The 20,096-nt window shown below is 41.8% G+C and overlaps 1 protein-coding gene across 1 annotated transcript in view; it reads right to left on the bottom strand.

Moving 5' to 3' along the window:
• Positions 1-18,646, bottom strand: part of antxr1c (ANTXR cell adhesion molecule 1c) — a 37,162-nt gene extending 18,516 nt beyond the window's left edge. Inside the window, exons 1-9 of the mRNA XM_070990267.1 lie at positions 18,024-18,646; positions 6,533-6,604; positions 4,538-4,609; positions 3,913-3,994; positions 3,763-3,793; positions 3,607-3,680; positions 3,408-3,476; positions 2,421-2,501; positions 651-711 (exon numbers count right to left, since the gene is read on the bottom strand). Coding sequence (XP_070846368.1) covers positions 651-711; positions 2,421-2,501; positions 3,408-3,476; positions 3,607-3,680; positions 3,763-3,793; positions 3,913-3,994; positions 4,538-4,609; positions 6,533-6,604; positions 18,024-18,181 — 700 coding nt within the window. The 5' untranslated portion in view covers positions 18,182-18,646. The remainder of the gene's footprint in view (positions 1-650; positions 712-2,420; positions 2,502-3,407; positions 3,477-3,606; positions 3,681-3,762; positions 3,794-3,912; positions 3,995-4,537; positions 4,610-6,532; positions 6,605-18,023) is intronic.
• Between the last annotated feature and the right edge of the window lie 1,450 nt (positions 18,647-20,096).

Here is a 20,096-nt window from a genome sequence, read left to right on the forward strand (position 1 = left end):
ATTTATGATTGTTGGACATTAACTTCAATAGTTACAATGTTATTTTCAACACAGAGAAAACACTACAGCTACAAATGTATGAGGATGAGACCGAGGCGCACAGCTTCAACTCAGTGAAGTGAAATACTTTTCCTCTTGAAAGGTGACAGTAATTCACTGCTTAATAAAATACAAACGCATATGTGAGAGGCAGTAAAAGTCTCTCTGTTGCTGCCAAAAGTATTTAATCAGCCCCTGCTTTTATCTGTTCATTTCTGCCTTTTAATGTCCACTTCATGCAGCTTTCACTGTCATAATCTTTCTCTTGGCAGAACACTAAAGGATGCTGTCTACTTTACGCTTCAGTTGCAGCCACTCACCACTGTCACTCTCTCACGGCCAATCCTTTTAATGAGACCTGTTATATTATTCCCACTCCAATACTCTGTCCCAGTAGATTTCCTGTTAGTGACCTGAATGCCCATATAGGGTCGTTTTTTTAGTCTGGGATTGTCATTACTGAAATGAGAGAAGGGGAGACTGGGAACCCAGTAATGAAATTAACACAGTTGAAGAAATGATGGGAGCCCGGCACCGGTGTGGATGGCTCAGGACAGACCCTCTTCAGTTAGTGTGTGAGTGTGTGTGAGTGTGTATCTTTAGCTCCTCACCTCCTGCACACACACTGGACGGCTCAGCTGCCAAAATCTCAATGCAGGATTTCTTGATGATCTGGAAAGAAAGAAGAAAGGGATCATTTTTGTACACTTCTACACATGCTGGCCTGTTTGTGACGGGCCCATTTTAAGTCAAGGGTTGTTTGGCTCTCTATGAATTAAGTCATGTCTTTAATCATACTGTATCACTGTGTGTCTCAAGTCTGAAATCTTTCCTCTTCTTGCAGTGCTTATTTGGAACACTATGGTCACATTAGTTAAGTATGCTCCATCAGAACTGCTCGTCGAGCGGTCAAATGGCTTTGGAAACCTCTTCTCCAACATATTTTCGACTTCAGTACTCTAACTTTCCGAAACTGACAATTCAACATCCACACCCACTTCACACAGTTATCAGCCCGGGGTGTGGAGGTGAGACAGGAGTCAGGGTTTGAACTCCTCTCAAGTTACTTTTCATGTAAACAACCTAAGTGCAACACTATGAGTGTCTTCCAGGAGAGACTGTCTGAAAATGTTTTTCACATATTTGAGTGATTACCGTGTCTCCGGCCTCTCTATGACGGTCAACACCATCATGGTCAGACAACCCGTTGTATGAACTAGTTCTTTTCTAGCATAACCTGACTCTTATTCATACCAACTGACCATTTGTGAAAATCCCTGATGAGTAGCATAGTTTTTCCACTCTCATCCTGGAGGTTATTACAGTTTAGGCTAAAGTTAGCAGCTATGTCTTTATACTTATTATATTTAAGGAATTTTACACTGCATCAACCCCAGCCAAAGTTACTCATTATGTTCACCAAACACATTATTATTAGTCGATTACTCTAGGTCCTAGCTAGGTCCTCATGGAGCAAAGGCTTACATAGTAAATTAGCGAGCTAGCTCCAGTTTCTAAAATCTGGCTGCAACAGTTGTCATTGGCTAGAAATGAAAAGATGGCTTTTGTCTTCTAGTGGTAAATCTTTATCACTGTGAACTGCATATTTGCCATGTGAGGATTCTACGGCAGAAAACCACTTCACCACTTCACTCTGACACAAACAGGGAAACTGATGAAAACATTAGCTTCTCTCATGAGAAAAACAAGTTGGAGAAGGCCTGTCCTGCCTGTCCTGTCCTCACTAAGTGATTTTTGTTCATGAAGCCAGTCTACAGAAAGACTTTCAGCCCTAAGACTGTGACAGCGAACAATTAATCAGTGTTACTTTTGAAAACCAATGTAGTGACTGGATTGAGAGGCTGATGAGGAACAAAGCAGGAAGTGACTTCTTACTGTACAGACACACAGGATCCACTGATGATGCATCTGAAAGCATTGGACCACTGAGAGCTCCTGCTGGAGGGTAATGTAGTGCGCGTTGGGTGGTGTACGGATTTGGCTCATCTGTTTTCTAACATGGCAGCTGGGTCACAAACATCTTCATACTACTGCTAAATAGGACACTAAAATTTGTTTCTGAAAACATTTTGGGCAAGAAAGAGGCAACGCAGTAACAGAATCTTGATTAATGGCATCAATGACATCATTGGATCCAGTGTTTCTGTACCTTTAAACATGCTCCTATTACACTAACTGAGTGAGTTTCTGTGTATTCATTCTTCTCATTTCTTCTGAAGCCAGTTCTGACTGTAATAAAAAAGTAATTGTACTAATGCAGGACAGATTGTAGATAAATACATGACTGTGGATGTTTGCACGGCCTGTTTCCGAGCCTGAGCAACAGGAATGCCCCCCTGCACAGAGAAGAGTTTATTTACCGAATCAATGACTCCCCGGAGGGCATGGAAGCCGCCCAGCACAGGAAACACATGCTCAATGGTGTCTGCAATGGTGGCCAGCTAGAAGGGGAGAGGGGCAGAGACAGAGGTGTGGATGGAGGAAAAAAGGGGAGAAGAATTAAGTGACTAAATTAATTAACAAAATGATTAGCAAAGACTTAGCTGAATAAGTAGATAACAGAAACTAGCAGATTGTTTTCAAGAGTGTTTTTCTGTAACTGTGGTTAGGGAGACTCCAACACTCAGAGGTTCATGACAATGAGTCGCTGACATTTGATATCTATAACAAGCCCAAACTGACCTCAAACATACTGATGTGACCCAGTTTCATTTTCACTGCAGGCTGGCAGATCTGTTCAGTGAGGGTCTGACCTCCATGAAGAGTATGCACACAGTGTAAAACCAGGGAATCCCGTACACAGTAATGATCACACATTATCCACAATCAGGTAATGGGTCCATTTACAATCAATCAAATGGAACCTGAACTAAGCTTAAAGGGAGACCACATCTGGTTATGGAAGGTCAAGCAGCTCTCATGAGAGAGCAAACTCTTAGGTCTCAAATATCTATCACATTAAATACCTGAATCACCCTCTTCATCATCACATTGAAGCTAATTTTTGAGTATTATTTTCTCCAGTACAGCTTTGTGCCTTGGCGTCTGCAGTGGCCAAAGAGGCAGCTTGAGGTTACAAATCACTCAGATTCGTTTTCAGGAAATTTTATATTATGGGTTAACCAAATTGCACAAGGGGCCACTGAATGCAACACAACTCTGGATTCCTGAGCGCATGTCATACACAGTACATGCATGGGTAAATGTAACCGGCCTGCACATTTCAGAGATAATTACGTTTAAGTTTAGGAGATTATTTTCCTTTCAAACCAGATGTAGAACATGGATGGAAAATACGTGTTAACCTGCCAAACAGCATACATTTACTGCATTGGCATGGGTCTTACCTGCGTCTCATTGAAGTCTTTGACACCAACACAGTACACAATAGCTCCAAGAGACCTGGCTCTCTCTGCCTGTTGGAAGAAAGAGGGAATACATATATGACTAAAAACTGGGAAAAAATGGCACTCAAGCAATGAGCTCTGCTCCTAGAGCTAAAACTGCAGGACTTTAGGAATTTGGGCCTCAGTGTGAAGTTTCTACCTCTTGCTGTGCAGTGATGAGCTGGTGTTCCTGCAGCTCTCCGTCTGTTAGTGCAATAATCACGCTGGCCGTGCCTGCAGGAAACATACAGGCATGCTATAACCTCAACATAATTCATAACTGAACCAGAAGTAAGCTGAGTAATTTGATGCTTACCAAAGTTCTCCTGGTGTATCTGCTCGTTTGCCTTCAAATAAGGAGACACTTTCATGGTGAGATTGTCAGGAAATACCAAAGGTTTCACATTCAAACTGGTAATTCGATGAACTTTGATTTGCTGGTTTGATTCTCAGAACAAAGACTTACTCTCTGCAATCCAAGGTGCATAAAAGTGTCTCCACCAGGAATCTCCCTTTTCAGAGCGTTCAGCCCCTTTCTGATGTCCACTCTGCCGAGGAGACACATGGTTGGTTTCGATGAAGATACATTTAAGCTGCAGTGTTGTCCTATTTGTCATCTCTGCCATGGTGGGAACCAATCCATCACTGTGTGCTCTTCCCCCGTTCTCTTCATAATTAGCATTATAGTCTGTCATTTCCATGTATATAAATTATCATGTCTCTATCCTTTACAGATGTTTTTGCCCCATTCTGTTTTCATTTCATTCACTGAAGGACTAATGCAAACTGGAGACATCTCTGTTGGAAATGGAACCTCAGTTTACGCAACAGTGGTTAATAGTGGGTTTCACCTCTCCTACACAAAACCCTCTCTTACAAAATAACACTGAGTTTTAGGCAACAACAGAGAGCATCTGCTTTCACTCTGGTACAACAGTTTGAGTTTATTTTACGACTGATTGTTTTTCTTGTGTAAGAGCATGCCATGCTAGAATAACATTTATCTATCACATGAATTCAGTTTCGGTTCCTCAGTTGTAGACAATTAACCCCATTAACCAACACGCCGGATCAGCTGTAACTTAATTTACCTGTTTTCTGTCAGTTTCATAATGGTGGAGGCTCTGGACGAGAATGTTATGAAGGACATCCTCAGCATGGGACTGGAACAGAAAACAAATCCCTCATCAGAAAAAACAAATCCCTCATCAGCCTGCGCTGTGGGCCAGTTTGGCTTGAAGAGTGTGCAGCTCTGAAATCCCCACAGATTGACCAATTACTGATGATGTGCGCCAGAGACTGATGGTGGATGCCAAGACAAAATTCGACAGCATTTGGCTGCTGGTTGGTGATTTCCTACCTTGCAAAACATATAAGTAAACATTTCCACATCATCTGGGATTAATCAAAAACATTGTGTCAATTCATAGTTAGAGCGATACTGCAGCATGTTGTTTTCCTCAGAAACATGAAATAACCGCCAGAAACCCATCGTGAGCTTTACTTTCATGCCAGTGGATGAAACAATGGATGTTTCATTGTGGACTCCAACAGGCTGTGTGTGAATTCCCTCTTGAACGCAGCCCAACACTGAGACACCAAGTGACGCCAGTTTGAGCCGGTGTGCCGGATTTGAGCCCTCTAGAGGTGCGTGACACTGACTCCAGTGCTGACAGTCGAACTACGTCACTGAGTCCTCAGATGTGGTCACATGTCTTACTTTTGTTTAATGGTGAAAAATTATATTTAGAAAGGAATTACATGCATGTAAACAAACACACAGCTATCTGAAGCATAGACAAATGTGTTGTGTTGTTTGTGAGAGAAAGTAAGTTCATGCAGATTTAAGCTGTTTGACATTTTCTCATGTTTGTTTAAAGCAGAAACTTCGAGGAGGGTCGGGTCTTTGCTATGGCTGAACCGCAGAGCTCCAGGTGTTGTTGTGGCCCTCGAGCAGGACGGACAAAACAAAACCACCCACGAGCTGAAGGCCATTTGTTTACATATACTTTACACTGCATTCTTACCGCTCGAGAGCTGCAATGTATTATATTCCTCCATTTGTCATTACAAGACACAAATACAGTCATATCCACAGCATCTATATTATTGGTTATTGGTTACAGGATAAACACAGGATGCCACTTTAAATGATCACTGATCTGACATCATATAAAAGCGATGAATAACAGTGATCACGAACACATCATATGATAATATTGAGTGTTTTGCCCATTAGCCTACAGTGAAATCTGCTGTCAGAAACCAAAGGTGCTGCTGCAGCAACACGCTGACAACTGCATGGGTACATACGAGCAGGTGTTTCAATAAAATGTGTACAGTTTGAATAGATGTTAATGATCATAGCAAAATAATGGTTTGCATGCAAAGAATGCAAATGCATACTCTTCCTATAATGGCTCTATATTCAGCTGTTTTACTTGTAACACTGCATTTTTCCTCAAGTGACTTGATCAAACTTTATCAAACAGGACATGATACAACATAATACAACTCAGATCAATTCTTTAAAAAAGGGACTCAATTTTTATTATTCACACTTATTCAAGATGTCAGATCTGAGTAACATTTGGGTAAAAAAGATCTGAGTTGAGCCACTTAAAGCTGCAGCAGTATGGTGTTCCTGTGTCAGAGCATCCGTCACTCTTTGCCCTCCTCTAAGTCTGAAGGCTGCTCATACACATAGAGACCCTCCAGCCTGTAGTCACTGCTGCTAACCCCACTGACACCAGACATCAGCTCAGCTACTGCAGAGACAGAGTGAAACATCAGCCAGGATGCTGAGTGACTTAGCATATGGCCTGTTGTAGCTGTAGGGACAGATTTTATTTTACTTGGTGACTGCTGTGTGAAGTGTGTGTTTCTCTTTAGCGATCTACATCTCAGGGCTCCAGGAAGTCGATTCCAGAGGCAACAAGGCTGTTTAGTGTCTAGAGACTCACAGTCCAGTTATGGAGCCTTTAAATATTACAGTATACTGCACGTATGTAGCTCTATTTTCTTCTACACATTGGATGGGTTCGTTGTCTTAACGTGCATGTTTCTGTATATGAAGTGTCTCTTACCTTTTGAATTTCTCAGCTAAGTTCTCCACAAAGTAGTAGATTTCCTCCCAGTGATTCTTCACACTGCCAGACCTGAGACAAGGAAAAGAAAGGGAAAACCACTGAAATAAACAGCAATTATTTTAAGGAAAGTAATTTTCAATGCGATGACAGATAAATGACAGACAAACAACCCTGAAACAACTTGCATCATGTTATGAGTTGTGTATAACAGTTATGAATGCACATACAGTAATAAGAACAGGAGGCAGCAACAGTAACTCAGTGCTTCTCATGGTAATGTTAGCAATAAAAGCAGCCTCAATTCATGGGCTTTATTAGCATGGTTGGACACTATCATGTAGCGTGAAAGACTGTAGTAGTTGTAAAATATAATATCTGTACATATCTGTAAGCTCCGAATGATTTGTTCAGCAAGAACGAAATACCAAGGCTTAAGTTATCTATCAGACACGCAGCGACCTCCATATGGTAGAGCAGTCAAACAAGAAAAATACAGATCAGTTAGCCAAAAACAACAGGGGGGGAAATCGTTAGCTCCACAACACAAAGAACAAGCTGGATGTATCCTGTCACAATTATCTGTAACTATAGTCTTGTTTTTATTTAATAGAGGAATATTTCTTTTAGTCCATAGTTGCTATCAACTGCTAGCATGCTGTTTAGCTGTCTACCTAGCAACAATTGGACAGATAGTGAACTCTTTATCTGTTAGTAAACCCTCAAGGGAACGATATTAAACCTAAATTTCATAAAGAGCATAGACTATAGATTATGTATCACAAACACTATGGAGGGAATGACTTCAATCAATTAGCTTGCACTTTACATAAGGGACCAGTAATTATACTGTTGAGATAAGAGTGGCTGGTGGCATGGTGTGGTGTGTAGTTTAGCCCCCTCCTGTATCCTGAATGAGCCCCTGAAGGCTGAGGAAATAGGTCCTGGTCTCCCCAGGGGAACCTATTAACTATATAACTATTATAAAAAAAAATCCCTTGGGAGTCACCTTCATTTCCTCTGGGCAGACTTAGTGTGCGAGTGTGTGTGTCTGTGGCAATTTTATTAAGTGTGAGCATGAAGGGAGAGAGCTTCCGGCATGATGTGACCAGTCGGCAGGTCATCCGTTAGCTAACGAGTGAGCCAGAGAGATGACACATGGGAAATGAGCTAATTGACTGCGGTAAAACTGGAGGACTGTTCAGAGGATGAAGCTTACTGAGAATAAAATGCAAGGCTGACTGAGTGTTATTCTAGGTGCTGCCTGGCTGATGTAACGGCATTAGACACACTGGACCTGGCCGGCACTGATGTGTTGCTATTTCTCTGCACGGGACAGAAGATCAACACCAATTTTTATCCACATGGATTATTTGGATTCCTTCAACAGTTTCCATTTACACGCACAATAGAGGAATATGCATAGGTCCACCCCTTCATTGTTGACCGCAACTCCAAGCCCTTGAAACCGTTAGTTCGTATCAGAATGTGTGGGAGTTAATGGGAAGCAGACTAAACACTGGCTGTGTTATCCTATCTTACCTTTCAGTTGTATTAGTTCCCACACTCTGTTTGATAGTCACATCTTGACATAACAAACACAATGAACTATTTCTTGCTCATGGGCTCTGCCTTGGTGAAAAAAGAAATGAAAACATTTGTTCTGTAAATGAGATTACTTTCAACAAAGTTTATTTTCTGTACAATGTATTTTGATTGCTTGGATATTAGACGATGCAGGAACCAGCAAAGCCTTCATCCTGGGAGTTGCTCTGGAAAACAGCACCAGCTACATGCCAAAACATGAAATGCAAATGAATTGTGACTAATGTTATTTGCCCGCAATTGAGTATCTCTGAGGTTATACCCTATGGTGTTTTTGTGTTATTGCTTTGCAGCAGAGGGGTGATTATTTGACCAGGCTGGGGGATAGACACAGTCAGGGAATACCAGGGACTTTCCCATCATGCCTCACTCATTTAAGGCTTTTATCCTGCCAGGCAGGACTCTAAATGCTCTGTTTAGTACCCTGGCTAATGTAACAACAATACTGTGTTCCAATCCCCCATTTTCACCTTAAAGAGGAAACAACAAAGCTTTTTTACTGTTGATCATCTATTAATATTACAGAGCAGCTGAACTTTTTGGCCTTTAAAACTCAAAACGACAACTATGCAGCAACAAGCATTTAAATGAGAAATCAGCATGTGCAACAGTAGCTGAAATGGGAGCCAGGTCTGACTCAAGCTTCGACTCTAAATCCAAGGAAAACAAATGGATTGCTTAGACGAAGGCGAGCTGCTAAAAAAGAAAGCAACTTTCTGAGTAAAAACATCAAGAGCCTTTCAGAATGAGTAGAGCATTGCACCTCTGCCAGAGGTTCAGGTTCAGTTCCCTTGGGCCACCCATGCTGGGGAATATCTAGACCCTTACTCCAAATACAACAAAAGCATCCACAATAACATAGACATGTAAGTACGTTTTAATGCCTTCACTCATCTAGTCGGAGCAGATACAAATGCTGGTCAACTAAACATCACACCTACAGTAAGCATTTTCTCAGCGTTGCTGTTGATGTGATGACATGTTCCCCCCACATCAAGGCTTTACACTCCCGTGAAGCTGACTGAGCAAAGAAAGAGGACAAGACCTTACAAGCTAAACAAAACCCTCCCAACATATAAAAATCTTGAGGTGGAGGAGGAGAGGTGTTTAGCTTGGATGTTCAGCAAAAAGTGCAGCGCAAACAGAAAGAGTCACGAGGACACACACACACACACACACACACACACACACACACACACACACACACACACACACACACACACACACACACACACACACACACAGCCTCTGACCTGAAGGAATGGCAGCAGCCAGTTTCTTTTGTAAATTGTTCCATTACAGCAACATAAGGAAGGGGGGGGGAGAGTATAAAGTCTGGTGAGACTTTCCTGCAGCTAATAGTCATGTAGAGGTGTGGGGGATCATTTCTGAGTATTTATTTAACATCAGGGTGAATCTGAGGACTCCCGCCTTTGGTTTTCAACTGGTTATCTCTATTTCTGAACCACAATGGCTCTTGTTTGGCTTGGAACGGTTCAGTTGTCTGAGGTGGCTGCAGTCGTGGGATCGAGGCCTAGCTTGCAGTTTCACTCACCTGTCCAAACACCGTTGGAAAAGGAAGTGGGTCATTTCATTCTGTGATTCTTGATGAAACCATTTTATGCGGTGCCTTTTCCCCCTCAATCCTTTGATCTATTTTAATGGTCTGAGTTGAGCTCTAAAGTTCAGCGGTTTGGGGTTTGGACACAGAAAATAAAGGATTCGAGAGGTGAGGGGTGCTACAATATGCTGACAAAATGATCAAACCCAACAGCAGTTTGAAGTTATGTCACAGCAAATCGTCAAAGCCGAGCGACAGTGTTTTCTCGATTGGACAGATTCTCTGTGCAAGATGGAGAGCATGTGTTTGGCCTCACGCCATCTGAGGGCTGAGAGAAAAAGTAACAAAGGAAAGAAAAAAAGGAAGGAAAGATCAAAGGAAAGATGAAGCGTCTTATCAGCGAGATTAGAGTGAATTCAGCTGACGAGGAATGAGATAATGTGAAAAATCTGTTGGCTCTATCGCAAACTTGTCTGCCAGAAGAAACATGCCAATGATTCAATGAAAACTTCAGCTATAAGGCCAAGTGCTTCAGCCAGCACAGCTGGCAAACACGTCACAGCAGCCTGCAGTACCAACACCACCAGACAACCAGAGCAAGGAGTAAACTACTGCTTAAAGCACCAAGAAGCTAACATATTATTTGACTTTTTCATTTGTACAGATTCATTGATCTGCGTCACTATTAACGCTCCAGCGTTGCCAAATGGCCAGTCTGCATGATTTTGAATTAATTCGATTTTTTAATTCGATTTTGAATTAATTAGCAATTTAAAAAAAAAACAAACACTGTAAGCCATTTTAAAAGCAAAGTAAAACAGACAAAAATGTAAACACAAGCAAACAAAGCATAAAAAACAGAAAGGAACAATTGTAGAAGACAGGTGCCGCTAATTGGAGCTAATTAAAGAAGACAATTATTACACAACAATGTAATAAGCAATCTGACAGACATGGATAAATCAGGACAAACAAAGCATGTAGTGATTTGTCTTAATGACAGCTCTGGTTGCATTTAAAACAAACATAATACCAGGCAATTTCCCTCCCTGGGATGATCACATCCCCTCCTGCCATCAGTCTGGTTTATCTTTTCTTCACATTTTTCTGAATGGGGAGATGCTACATCATGAGGATGTTTGTACATTAATCAAGTATTATGAAATTTTGTAAGATCTTGGTGTTCACGGAGTACGTTGCGAAATGATGCAATAATTCATAGATAGTAAGATACCCAAGAAAAATAATCAATGCTAGGTGGTAAAGGTGTCACATGACACTGAGGTTGGGTTTGTTTAATTGACGGCTCTTCAGCTGTCATGGTGCCTCTGGTTCAATCAAATCAGCTCCACCCAGCCATCACCAGCCTGTTTCATCAAATTAGCATCTTCGTGATTCTTGTAACTAAGAGAGTATCCTAGAGAACCAAAACCCAGGTTACATTCACCTTTAAATCTAAATGTCTTAAACTATACATAGTTGGGATACTTATTTTCCTCTGCTGCTACTTCAGTACATCTAACATTCAGGGCAGTGATCCACTGTTTCCAAATAGCTGTGGGCACAAAGGGAGGCAATATACATCATTACTGTTCACCAATGCTCAACACACTGTGTCTAGAGGAGAGAGGAATTTCCTAGATGTCTCCCAAGGGTCTGACCTGAAGAACAAAAACATTCATAATAATGCCTTTTTCTGCTGGCTGGGTGAGATTACAGTGGCTGGATCTACAGAAAGTGACTCAGATGGTGTGTTAGAGAGTGAGTGTGTATATGTGCGTATGTGTCCAGGACAGCACAAAGTTCATTTGGAGGAGGGTTGCACAGACAGACAGGAAAACAGCAAGACAAGAGACAAAACAAGAAAATGAGGATAGAGAAATAGCAACAGAACAAAGAAGCTCAGACATTACAGAAATGCATACAGTAATGACACACAACAGTCTTTATAAAGGGCCGTAACAGTGTGTGTCTATGTTTTAGGTCTTTACATGTAATGTGTATTTAGCATTTATGCTGACACTGTTAAAATACAGGCTGTGACCAACGACTGCCTGGAATAGTAGAAGATGCACCTCTCCATTTCCCAAACGCAGCAGCAAGATTAGCAATTTGGTTAGCTGTAATCTAAACAAGCAATTTGCAGTAAGTGGGCTAAAACATGCAGAGTCAGTGGTATGGCCTCTTCACACCAGTGTATTTAGCATGGTGGGAGCTTTGTTAAAAGAGATTATGGAAAGAAAATCTGCCACTTTGAAGCCGTTTTGGTCAATATTTTTATATTAACAACAGCTCTGTGTAATGTGAAAATGCTGCTCATTTTTACAAAGCCAAAGATAATTATAACCCAACTGTTTTAGGCATCTTTCAGCTCACTGTTTTGGCGCCATGGCCCGTAACTTAACTGTTTACTTGAGTCTCATTGTACACAACAGCAGGCAGCTATTTTCAGCCAAAAACCTCAAATAAAACACCTTGCTGTAATCAACCAGTCTGGCACCAATAGACAGACAGACAGTTAGCGACTAGCTTGTGAACATAATGGAGCATTTAGCAGCTACACAAACAGATATGTTTGGAGTAGGTGCAAACCAAACAGAGCGAAACAGGAAACAGAATATTGGACCCCAAAACAAAAGCATATTAATCAATACTGCTTTAAGGTGTCTTCAAAGAAGAAAACAAAAGCTGGCCATGCTAAGGGCCCTAAAGCGGCCATGTTGAATATCAGGGATTTGTCGACTATGCCTGCAATCCTGTAACTCTGGCAAAGGATGTTACAGATGAAGCATGTTTGATACTGTCTTCTTTAATTTTTCAACTAGTCCACACTCAACTACCCAGCAAGCATTTCACTCCTGAAGGGTGACGGGATGACGGCATGTGGGAAAAAGCTCCATTGGTCTGAGGGCTTAGCGGCTCTCAGCTTCGTTCTCACGGTTCAAAGTGTCGTAGAAGGGAAAAAAAAAATCCCAATTCCACTAAGGAGGCTGTCTGCAATTCCAGCTGGGCCAACCCACACCACCCCAGCCTGCAGCCAATGGTGGTGCTCCAATTTAACTGACTGGGCACAAGGATTTGTTTGTTTAAAACCACTAACCTACTTTTACAGCCATTGCAGAAGTCAAAGTCTTTACTGAGCTAATGCTGCACATCTATTCCAAAACTGGGAGGAATTGTTTGGACAAAAAAATGCTCGTGGAGAGGCATTTGAGATGTGTGTCAAATGATAGAAATGTTTCATTGTCTGACCATCTAAAATGTACTTTGTAACACACTTTTTCCTCAGACTCATGCATCAAATATCACCAGGGGGATTGGACTTAGAGTGGGATTCATCCTCTGAAAATCCATCATCTCATTTTTGTCCCTGAGGGACCTAAGACAGCATGACATCATTTAACAAGGCATTTCTTCCTGCTGAAAGCACTAAAGCAACACGCAGCAAAAGGCAAAATGACAAAACACAGACAGCGAGTGTCATTCCACAGTTAGATCGTATTCACAGCTAGACATCATCGAAAATATTTATGGACTGCAGCTGCAGTTTGGTTTTTCCGCTGACTTGCCAGGAATCAGGAGGCATGACCCAATGCCCAACCGGTGGGCCAACTTGTGACCTCATCAACAACAACAAAAACATTTTGTGGCCAGGATTTGTGTTCTCACAAATCAAGACAGAAATAGCTGTGATAAGGCCCAGGCTCACCAAAGAATGATTATCATTAAGAGCAGCAGTAAAGTGATGTGAAAAGCGTATCGCTACATCTTTAAATAATGATACTGCAGTAACACCAAGTAGGTCAATGATGAGCGTGGACTGAGGAGGTAATGGGAGTCTGGTGGAAACAAGAGAGAGATAAATGGAAAGAGCTTGTGGCCAAAAAGTAGACAGACACGGACACAAAGCAAAGAGAGCTTGTACATGAGTCTACATGCTTGTAGATCTCTCACTGACATATGTACAACTAAAATACCACTACAAGGCTAATTCTTTTACTTTCTTAACTGATGCTGTTATGCACAACTTCAACAGTGATACTGTAACAATACTGTAGAATTACCATGCGCGAGACTGTCTCCTACTGGGCGCCAAATCAACATAAACAAGATGGTTCAATGCGTTTTTTGTCAAGAAGTGAACATTAGCATTTGGCCTATAGGTGAATTCCTTTTTGTCCCGTATGAACACACCCAAAACTGTTCCTCTGGCTCTGTCTTCCATATAAAACAGCAAGCTGCGGCCCGCCCATTCTGAATCAGCAAATACACATCCTCCTATGTACAGTTCATATGCAGTATAGGGCTTAAAGGCATACACCAAAAGATCACAGTGACTTTTTTGAGGCTTCTCATCGTTATTTGACTAACAGTTTCCTCAAAACTTACACGCTCAAAAGACCTGAATTACACAGGCGTCATGGGAAACTGCCATCAGCCACTGGCTGCTAGACTTTGGTTGTATGTACATTTTTGTCCAAGTTAGCTGTGTGGCTCTATGGATTGCAATGTCTGTCAGTCGGTCAGCTGGTGCCCCTCTTTGCCAGACATTCATCATTCTCAGAGGATGAATCCTTATAACTTTGGTGATTTTCATCTAGCACCAGCATCAGGTCAAAACCGAATGTGTCCAATACACTGCATTATGGCCACATACCTGCAAAACAAATGACATTCCCAACCCAAAATGTCATGTGTTTAATGCTAATTAGCAAATGTTAGCATGCTAACATACTAAACAAAGACAGTCCACATGGTGAACATTAAATCTGCAGAACATGAGCGTGATAGCATTGCCACTGAGAGCATGCAGCGGTTAGCCTTTACCTCAAAGCACCATTGTGTCTAAGCAGTAAGTACAGCCTCACAGCCACTAGCTGTAGACTCTGTTTCTGTGTGACCTTATTTAGTTTACAGTAGTAGAGAAATCATGTAATTGCTGTTGCATGTCTGACTGAGAAGCATATACCATGAACCACAAGTCAGGGATGTGATGTCACATTGTTAACTCTGGGTGGCGGGGTGTGGCTATGGCCCATATGTTCCCACATTTCATTTAATCAAAACATCATTTTCTCTCTTTTATTTGCCAAGGTTTTGGAATTGTTCATGTTTTTTCAATCAGCACCCTTGTTTCATGAGGTTTTCTTTTAGGACCCTTGGTTTTCCATATTGTGTCATCGTGACAGTGTTTTTGTTCCTACCTGACCATCGTATTTGTTAGCTCCAGCATACATGCCTGTGTATTTAAGTTGTAGTTTAACATCAGTGTGCTGCTGGGACTTGAAGGGAGAACCTACCTCTACATTTATTTGGTTCTAACCTGTAAGTCCTGTCACTGATTGTTGTGTTGTTACCCCTCACTTCTGGGTACAATGACAACCCTACTTTAGAATAATCCGAGATTGTATATATTGTATTTCTACAGGGCACAAGGCTCTTTAGGGTAGTGTGTCTCGCTATAGCCCAAATTTTCCAAGCTCAGTCCCAGATGCCCCAGATTCAAACTGGCAACCATACAGCCATTAGCTACCTTCTCTACCCTTCAGAGTGCAGCCACCCATGTGTCTCAGACAGCACTGTCCTACATGTTTGAGCCATGACGTGACATCATCTGCCCGAGTCTGTAATAAATGCCTTTGGAGTCCACTTTATGAGCCAACGCAGCAGTTATCTTTCCTCATTACTGTGAAACTTATGACTCTCCTCCTCATCTACAACACAGTGCCCAAAGTGTGTTTCTCATTCGTAATGAAACAGACCCGTCCCAATCCTGTCAGCTTAACTGTTTGTCTGTACGTTTTCTTTCCAGCTAAACACTACAGTATGAATCCTAACTGCAGGTACAATGTTGATATTGGATGATTCTGCAAAGCCCCAGATAATGTTCAGTAACGATGTTTTTGCATCTTCAATGCCAATGTTTTCAGCCATGCTAGCGGCTCTACAGATGGTAATTTCTGTTGGTTGGTCTGTCTGTCACTTTAGTGCAGACTGAAATACCTAGTCAAAACTAATGACATGCCCATCAGACTCAACTGTTCGTTGTGTTAATGAGCAAATGTTTTCTGACTTCTGGGAGGCTGAATTGACACTATAGCAGCTATTACTGATTAAAATCGCTTCAACCACAGATGAGTAGCTAATAAGTGACATCCTCTGTGGCCATAGTACAACAACCCTCAGTCTTGATTATCCCTCTGCTCTGCCACATTATTCAGTCTAGCCTGTTGTGCTCTTCCTTGTAAATTCACTTCCTGATTATCCTGTTTCACACAACTTCAAGACCACTTCATTCAAAATCTGATGAAAGACTAGCAACGAACTCTTTCAATGTGATTACTTTAAAATCCAACATGTTGGGCAGCCTTAGATGATTTACAAAAGGTTTAGGAAAATAGAGGCTGCAGGTTTATGACTAAGTGGTTCCAACAACACAACCATGCAGGGTTGGGATGTAGGTGACCAATGATTCACACTCTCCAAAAACCCTGCAGTCGTTCTTACATTGATGAAGGACTGCCAGCATTTGCCCTTTATCCTCTTTTATTCTACACACCAAAACCTCTTCTCACACTCACACACTTTACAGTTTCCATATGGATCAGCCAGGGCAGAGACTTCAGACCGTGTCTCATAAAACCAACTCAGGCCTGAGGGATTGGGTTGATGGGTGGCTGAGACAGATCTCTAACGAGCTTCCTCCTGTTTGAAGTCCACAACCAATGTCTAAACCTCGTTAGTCACCCCCAGAGTGGGCACCAAAGCATGCAGGCGTGCTAACAATAGCATCTGACATCGAAAAAAAGAGGCTGTTTCCTTATTTGCAGCATGTGTCAGTGTTTACTGCACAGCACAAGCCAAATACAGGCCTGCACATCTGGGGCGCAGTCCCATGCTTTAGGTCCACCTTTGCTCTGGAATCACATGCCAAAAGAAAAATGTCAGATACTGTGACGTTAAGTGGGTACAGCAAGACACTTCCACTGCCACGAGACACTGATTCCTCCTAGGGGCCATCAGTGCGAAAAATGTAAGACCTTTGGTTAAAGCCATCCACCCAGTGCCATATGAGATATTATACAGCCACCAGTGATGCTAATCTGCAAAAGATTTGTCACTTCTCTCACCACCTCATTACTGAAAACAAGCCTTTAAAGGCCACATTTTCCATAAATGCTGTTGCTTCCTGTCCTTTCTTGTTCCCCCTCCCCATTCCTGGCACTGCCCCATTCGTGCAAGATAAAGGATAAGAGCTGATACAGCAATATGCTTTAAATCCACGCTAGGTAATCTCAAGATAAAACTAGGCAGATAGAGGAGCAGAGCTGCAATCAAGTTTACGTTGATATCAATAATGTTTTCTATTTTGCTTTCTTCAAAAATTTTGCCCCAGTGGCAGTGATGATGGTTTGTTTGGTTACAGTAATTATTTATCTCTACAATGAATTCAATGAGGTATGGCTTGTACATTTCAACAAGTAGCGCATTTAATCTGTGATCTTTAGTGCATACTGAGTGGCACAGAGGATGATTCCTGTTTTATGTCAGAAAGCATAAGTTAGGTGCATGAATGTCTATCAGCTGTACAGTAGAGGCAGTAAAAGAGAAGCAGGCGCTCTGAAAGTATCCCCTGCTTCTTCTCTGACATTTTATTTTCTCCACAGCTGAAGTCCAGCGCTAAGATGTCACACAACCACAACATTTTTCCTACGTGGGCGGACAGAAGTGGAAATGAAAGAGTGAACGGTGAGCAGTCACTGAGCTAAGAGCAAAAAAAGTCCCCTTTGGCATGTCTGGGAATTAAAGATCAACCACGAAGAGTTTTTTTTTTTAATCGTTTCTCGTGTATTTCTCCTTTTAAAGGAGGATGACAGCATGATGTGCAGAAGGAGGCAGCGGGTTTTAACATGTTGAGAGACAGAGATAGATCATTGTTGAAGCATCCAAACCATCAGCCCTCTTTCTGCTTATTCAGCAAACTGTACACAGCAAGTCAGCGTCATGGCGCGCGCGCACGCATGCACGCGCGCCAGCAGCTGCAGCGGCGCTGATCCACCAGATAATTTAAAGTTATTTTCTGCTTTTTACAATCATGTCAAAGCTGAAACTTTGATATTATTTCCCCGACAGTGAGAAAATAAGCCCCGTGTGGTGTCCTGAATTGCAGCGTGACACAAACCAGGCAAAAAGATGAAGATAAAACTCTTAACGCACGAAAAGTAAATGAGATGTTTGCTTATTTTTGGTGTTTAACTAGCTTCTTGCAACTGTTCTCCATGATGTCGCTATTAGCCTGTGTTTTCAAAAGCAGTTTCCACTTACTTATCAAGCACAAAATAGAGGTCAAAAGCGCCCTGACAGGAGCTCTCCTCCTCCTCTTCCTCCTGCAGCTCCGGCTCGGCTCTTGCGGATGGAGAAGAGAGCAAAAATAATCCCAATAAAACCAGAACAAGACGCATGTCCAACCAAAATCTCGCCATAGTTTCTCCTCGGGGAAAAGAATTAATTCCTTTACGAATGAAGAGAAAAGAAGCCAAAGAAACCACAATGCTTCAGTGTCCTCTTACATCCCAGAGGCAGCTCTGAAGCCTGTTGAAGAGGCAGAGATGCAACAAAGACAAAAGAAAGGATGCAGGCGATGCTTCCGCGTCTCTGATTTGGAGCTCAGTTTACAATCATGACCACCCGCATCCCGGTCAAACAAGCAGCTGAGAGGTGTTTTCAATCAAAGGGAATGATTCAAACGGAAAAGTTTCGGTTATTAAAAAAAGCCCATGCAGTTAGCAGGAAAAAAAGTTTCATAAACAACTTTTACAGAAACAAATCCAAACCCGCGTCATGGGAAGAAATGGATAAAACGATGGAGTGGGTGATTCCTAAAAACAAAACATGGATGAGAATTTCCTGTCAAAGTGTCCAAACTGGGGTAAGTCTGAAAAGGCCAAGTGAAGCCGGGTGAAGCAGAGCAGCGTTGGCGCTGCAGGAACTGGGAGCCCGGGGGACAGACTTGGCTGAAATGGACCAGGTTTCATATTTCAAACTGAGGAGGAGAGAGAAGGAAAAAATGGGTCAACATCTCATTTTGCGCCTCCCTCACGTGGCAGACTTGCGCGTGGAACCGGCGCAGAGCAACATGGGATAGTCTCTACTAGATATATGTCATAGTCATATATCACGTTGAAGCAACGCGTGTATTTATGTACTTTCTCAGCAGTTTGTCCTCATTAATCACTACAGGTTTGTTTGCTTTCTCTCTGCTGCTGCTCCCTCTTAATTACAGCAGCAGCAGCCATGAACAGCTACATCCTCTGTAATTACACCATCATAAACCAGAGGCTGTAATGAAAGTGTGGCAAATATATGCTAATTGGCACTTTTACAGGGTACAACATACATACACTCAGACCAAATGTGTTTTTGGTCTTCACCAAACAAATGGAGGTGATCTGCTGTTAATCAATTAGGAAGTACAGAGGGTGAAGTTGGTCTCCAAAGACATAATCTGGCGACCTTGTTAGCAGTCTGATTACTTTGCTTGCAAAGGATGTGTCACAGATATCGACATTAAGCATAAAGGTCCTGCTTTGTCTGTGTTGTCTCTTCTCAGTTACAGAGTGGATGGAAATAAATCTACAAAAACACGACAGACAGCTTTAGCTTTTCTTACCATTAAATGCAATATATCTTTAAATCTGTAAAGTGAGAAAATCGAATTGCTAACCATATTGATACGGGGTTAGGGTAAGTGTTTTGGTGTCAAGCATATGTTGCATTTGCATTCATGTTTAGTGGTGGAGTCCGCCATTCCTGCTCATGATTCAAATCACCTTCATATGCACGAGGGGCCCACAGGAAATGATGCATTTCCATAATCCAGTGTTACTGTTTGTAATTTTATCTCACTCATGTGAGCCTCACTGTACTGCTCATTACAGTTATATTTGAGCCCTGTTGAGTATCTGCCTGTGCAAACTGGACATTTCTGCTGCAACTTCAAATTAAAAGCAACTAACAAAACACTAGGAGGCTTTTTATGTAAAGCCGTCACAGAAAAGGAGAAGTGTTTGTCACTGAGGTTAGATCATTGAAATGAATCTATAAAACAAGGTGTGGTTCACAATGAGTTATGTATAGTTTGAACATAAGGACAGCTAGCATGACAGCCTAAGTGGACTAAAATACAAAAGGTTGGTTGGTAGCAATTATATTTTCCAGAATAAAAGTTATTTTCATTATTTCGTTTCAGCTTTAACAAGCAAACAGCCACAGTGGCAGCAACAAAAATGCTAGTTCCTTAGCTATATCTGCTAAGGTTTCCTCCTCCAGATCCACTCCTCTTCTAGGAAATATGTGAATAATTGAACTTCCATCTGCTATCCTGTCACTTCAACACTT

This window comes from Chaetodon trifascialis, chromosome 21 (assembly GCF_039877785.1).
Source record: "Chaetodon trifascialis isolate fChaTrf1 chromosome 21, fChaTrf1.hap1, whole genome shotgun sequence".
In the NCBI taxonomy this organism is placed as follows: Eukaryota; Metazoa; Chordata; class Actinopteri; order Chaetodontiformes; family Chaetodontidae; genus Chaetodon; species Chaetodon trifascialis.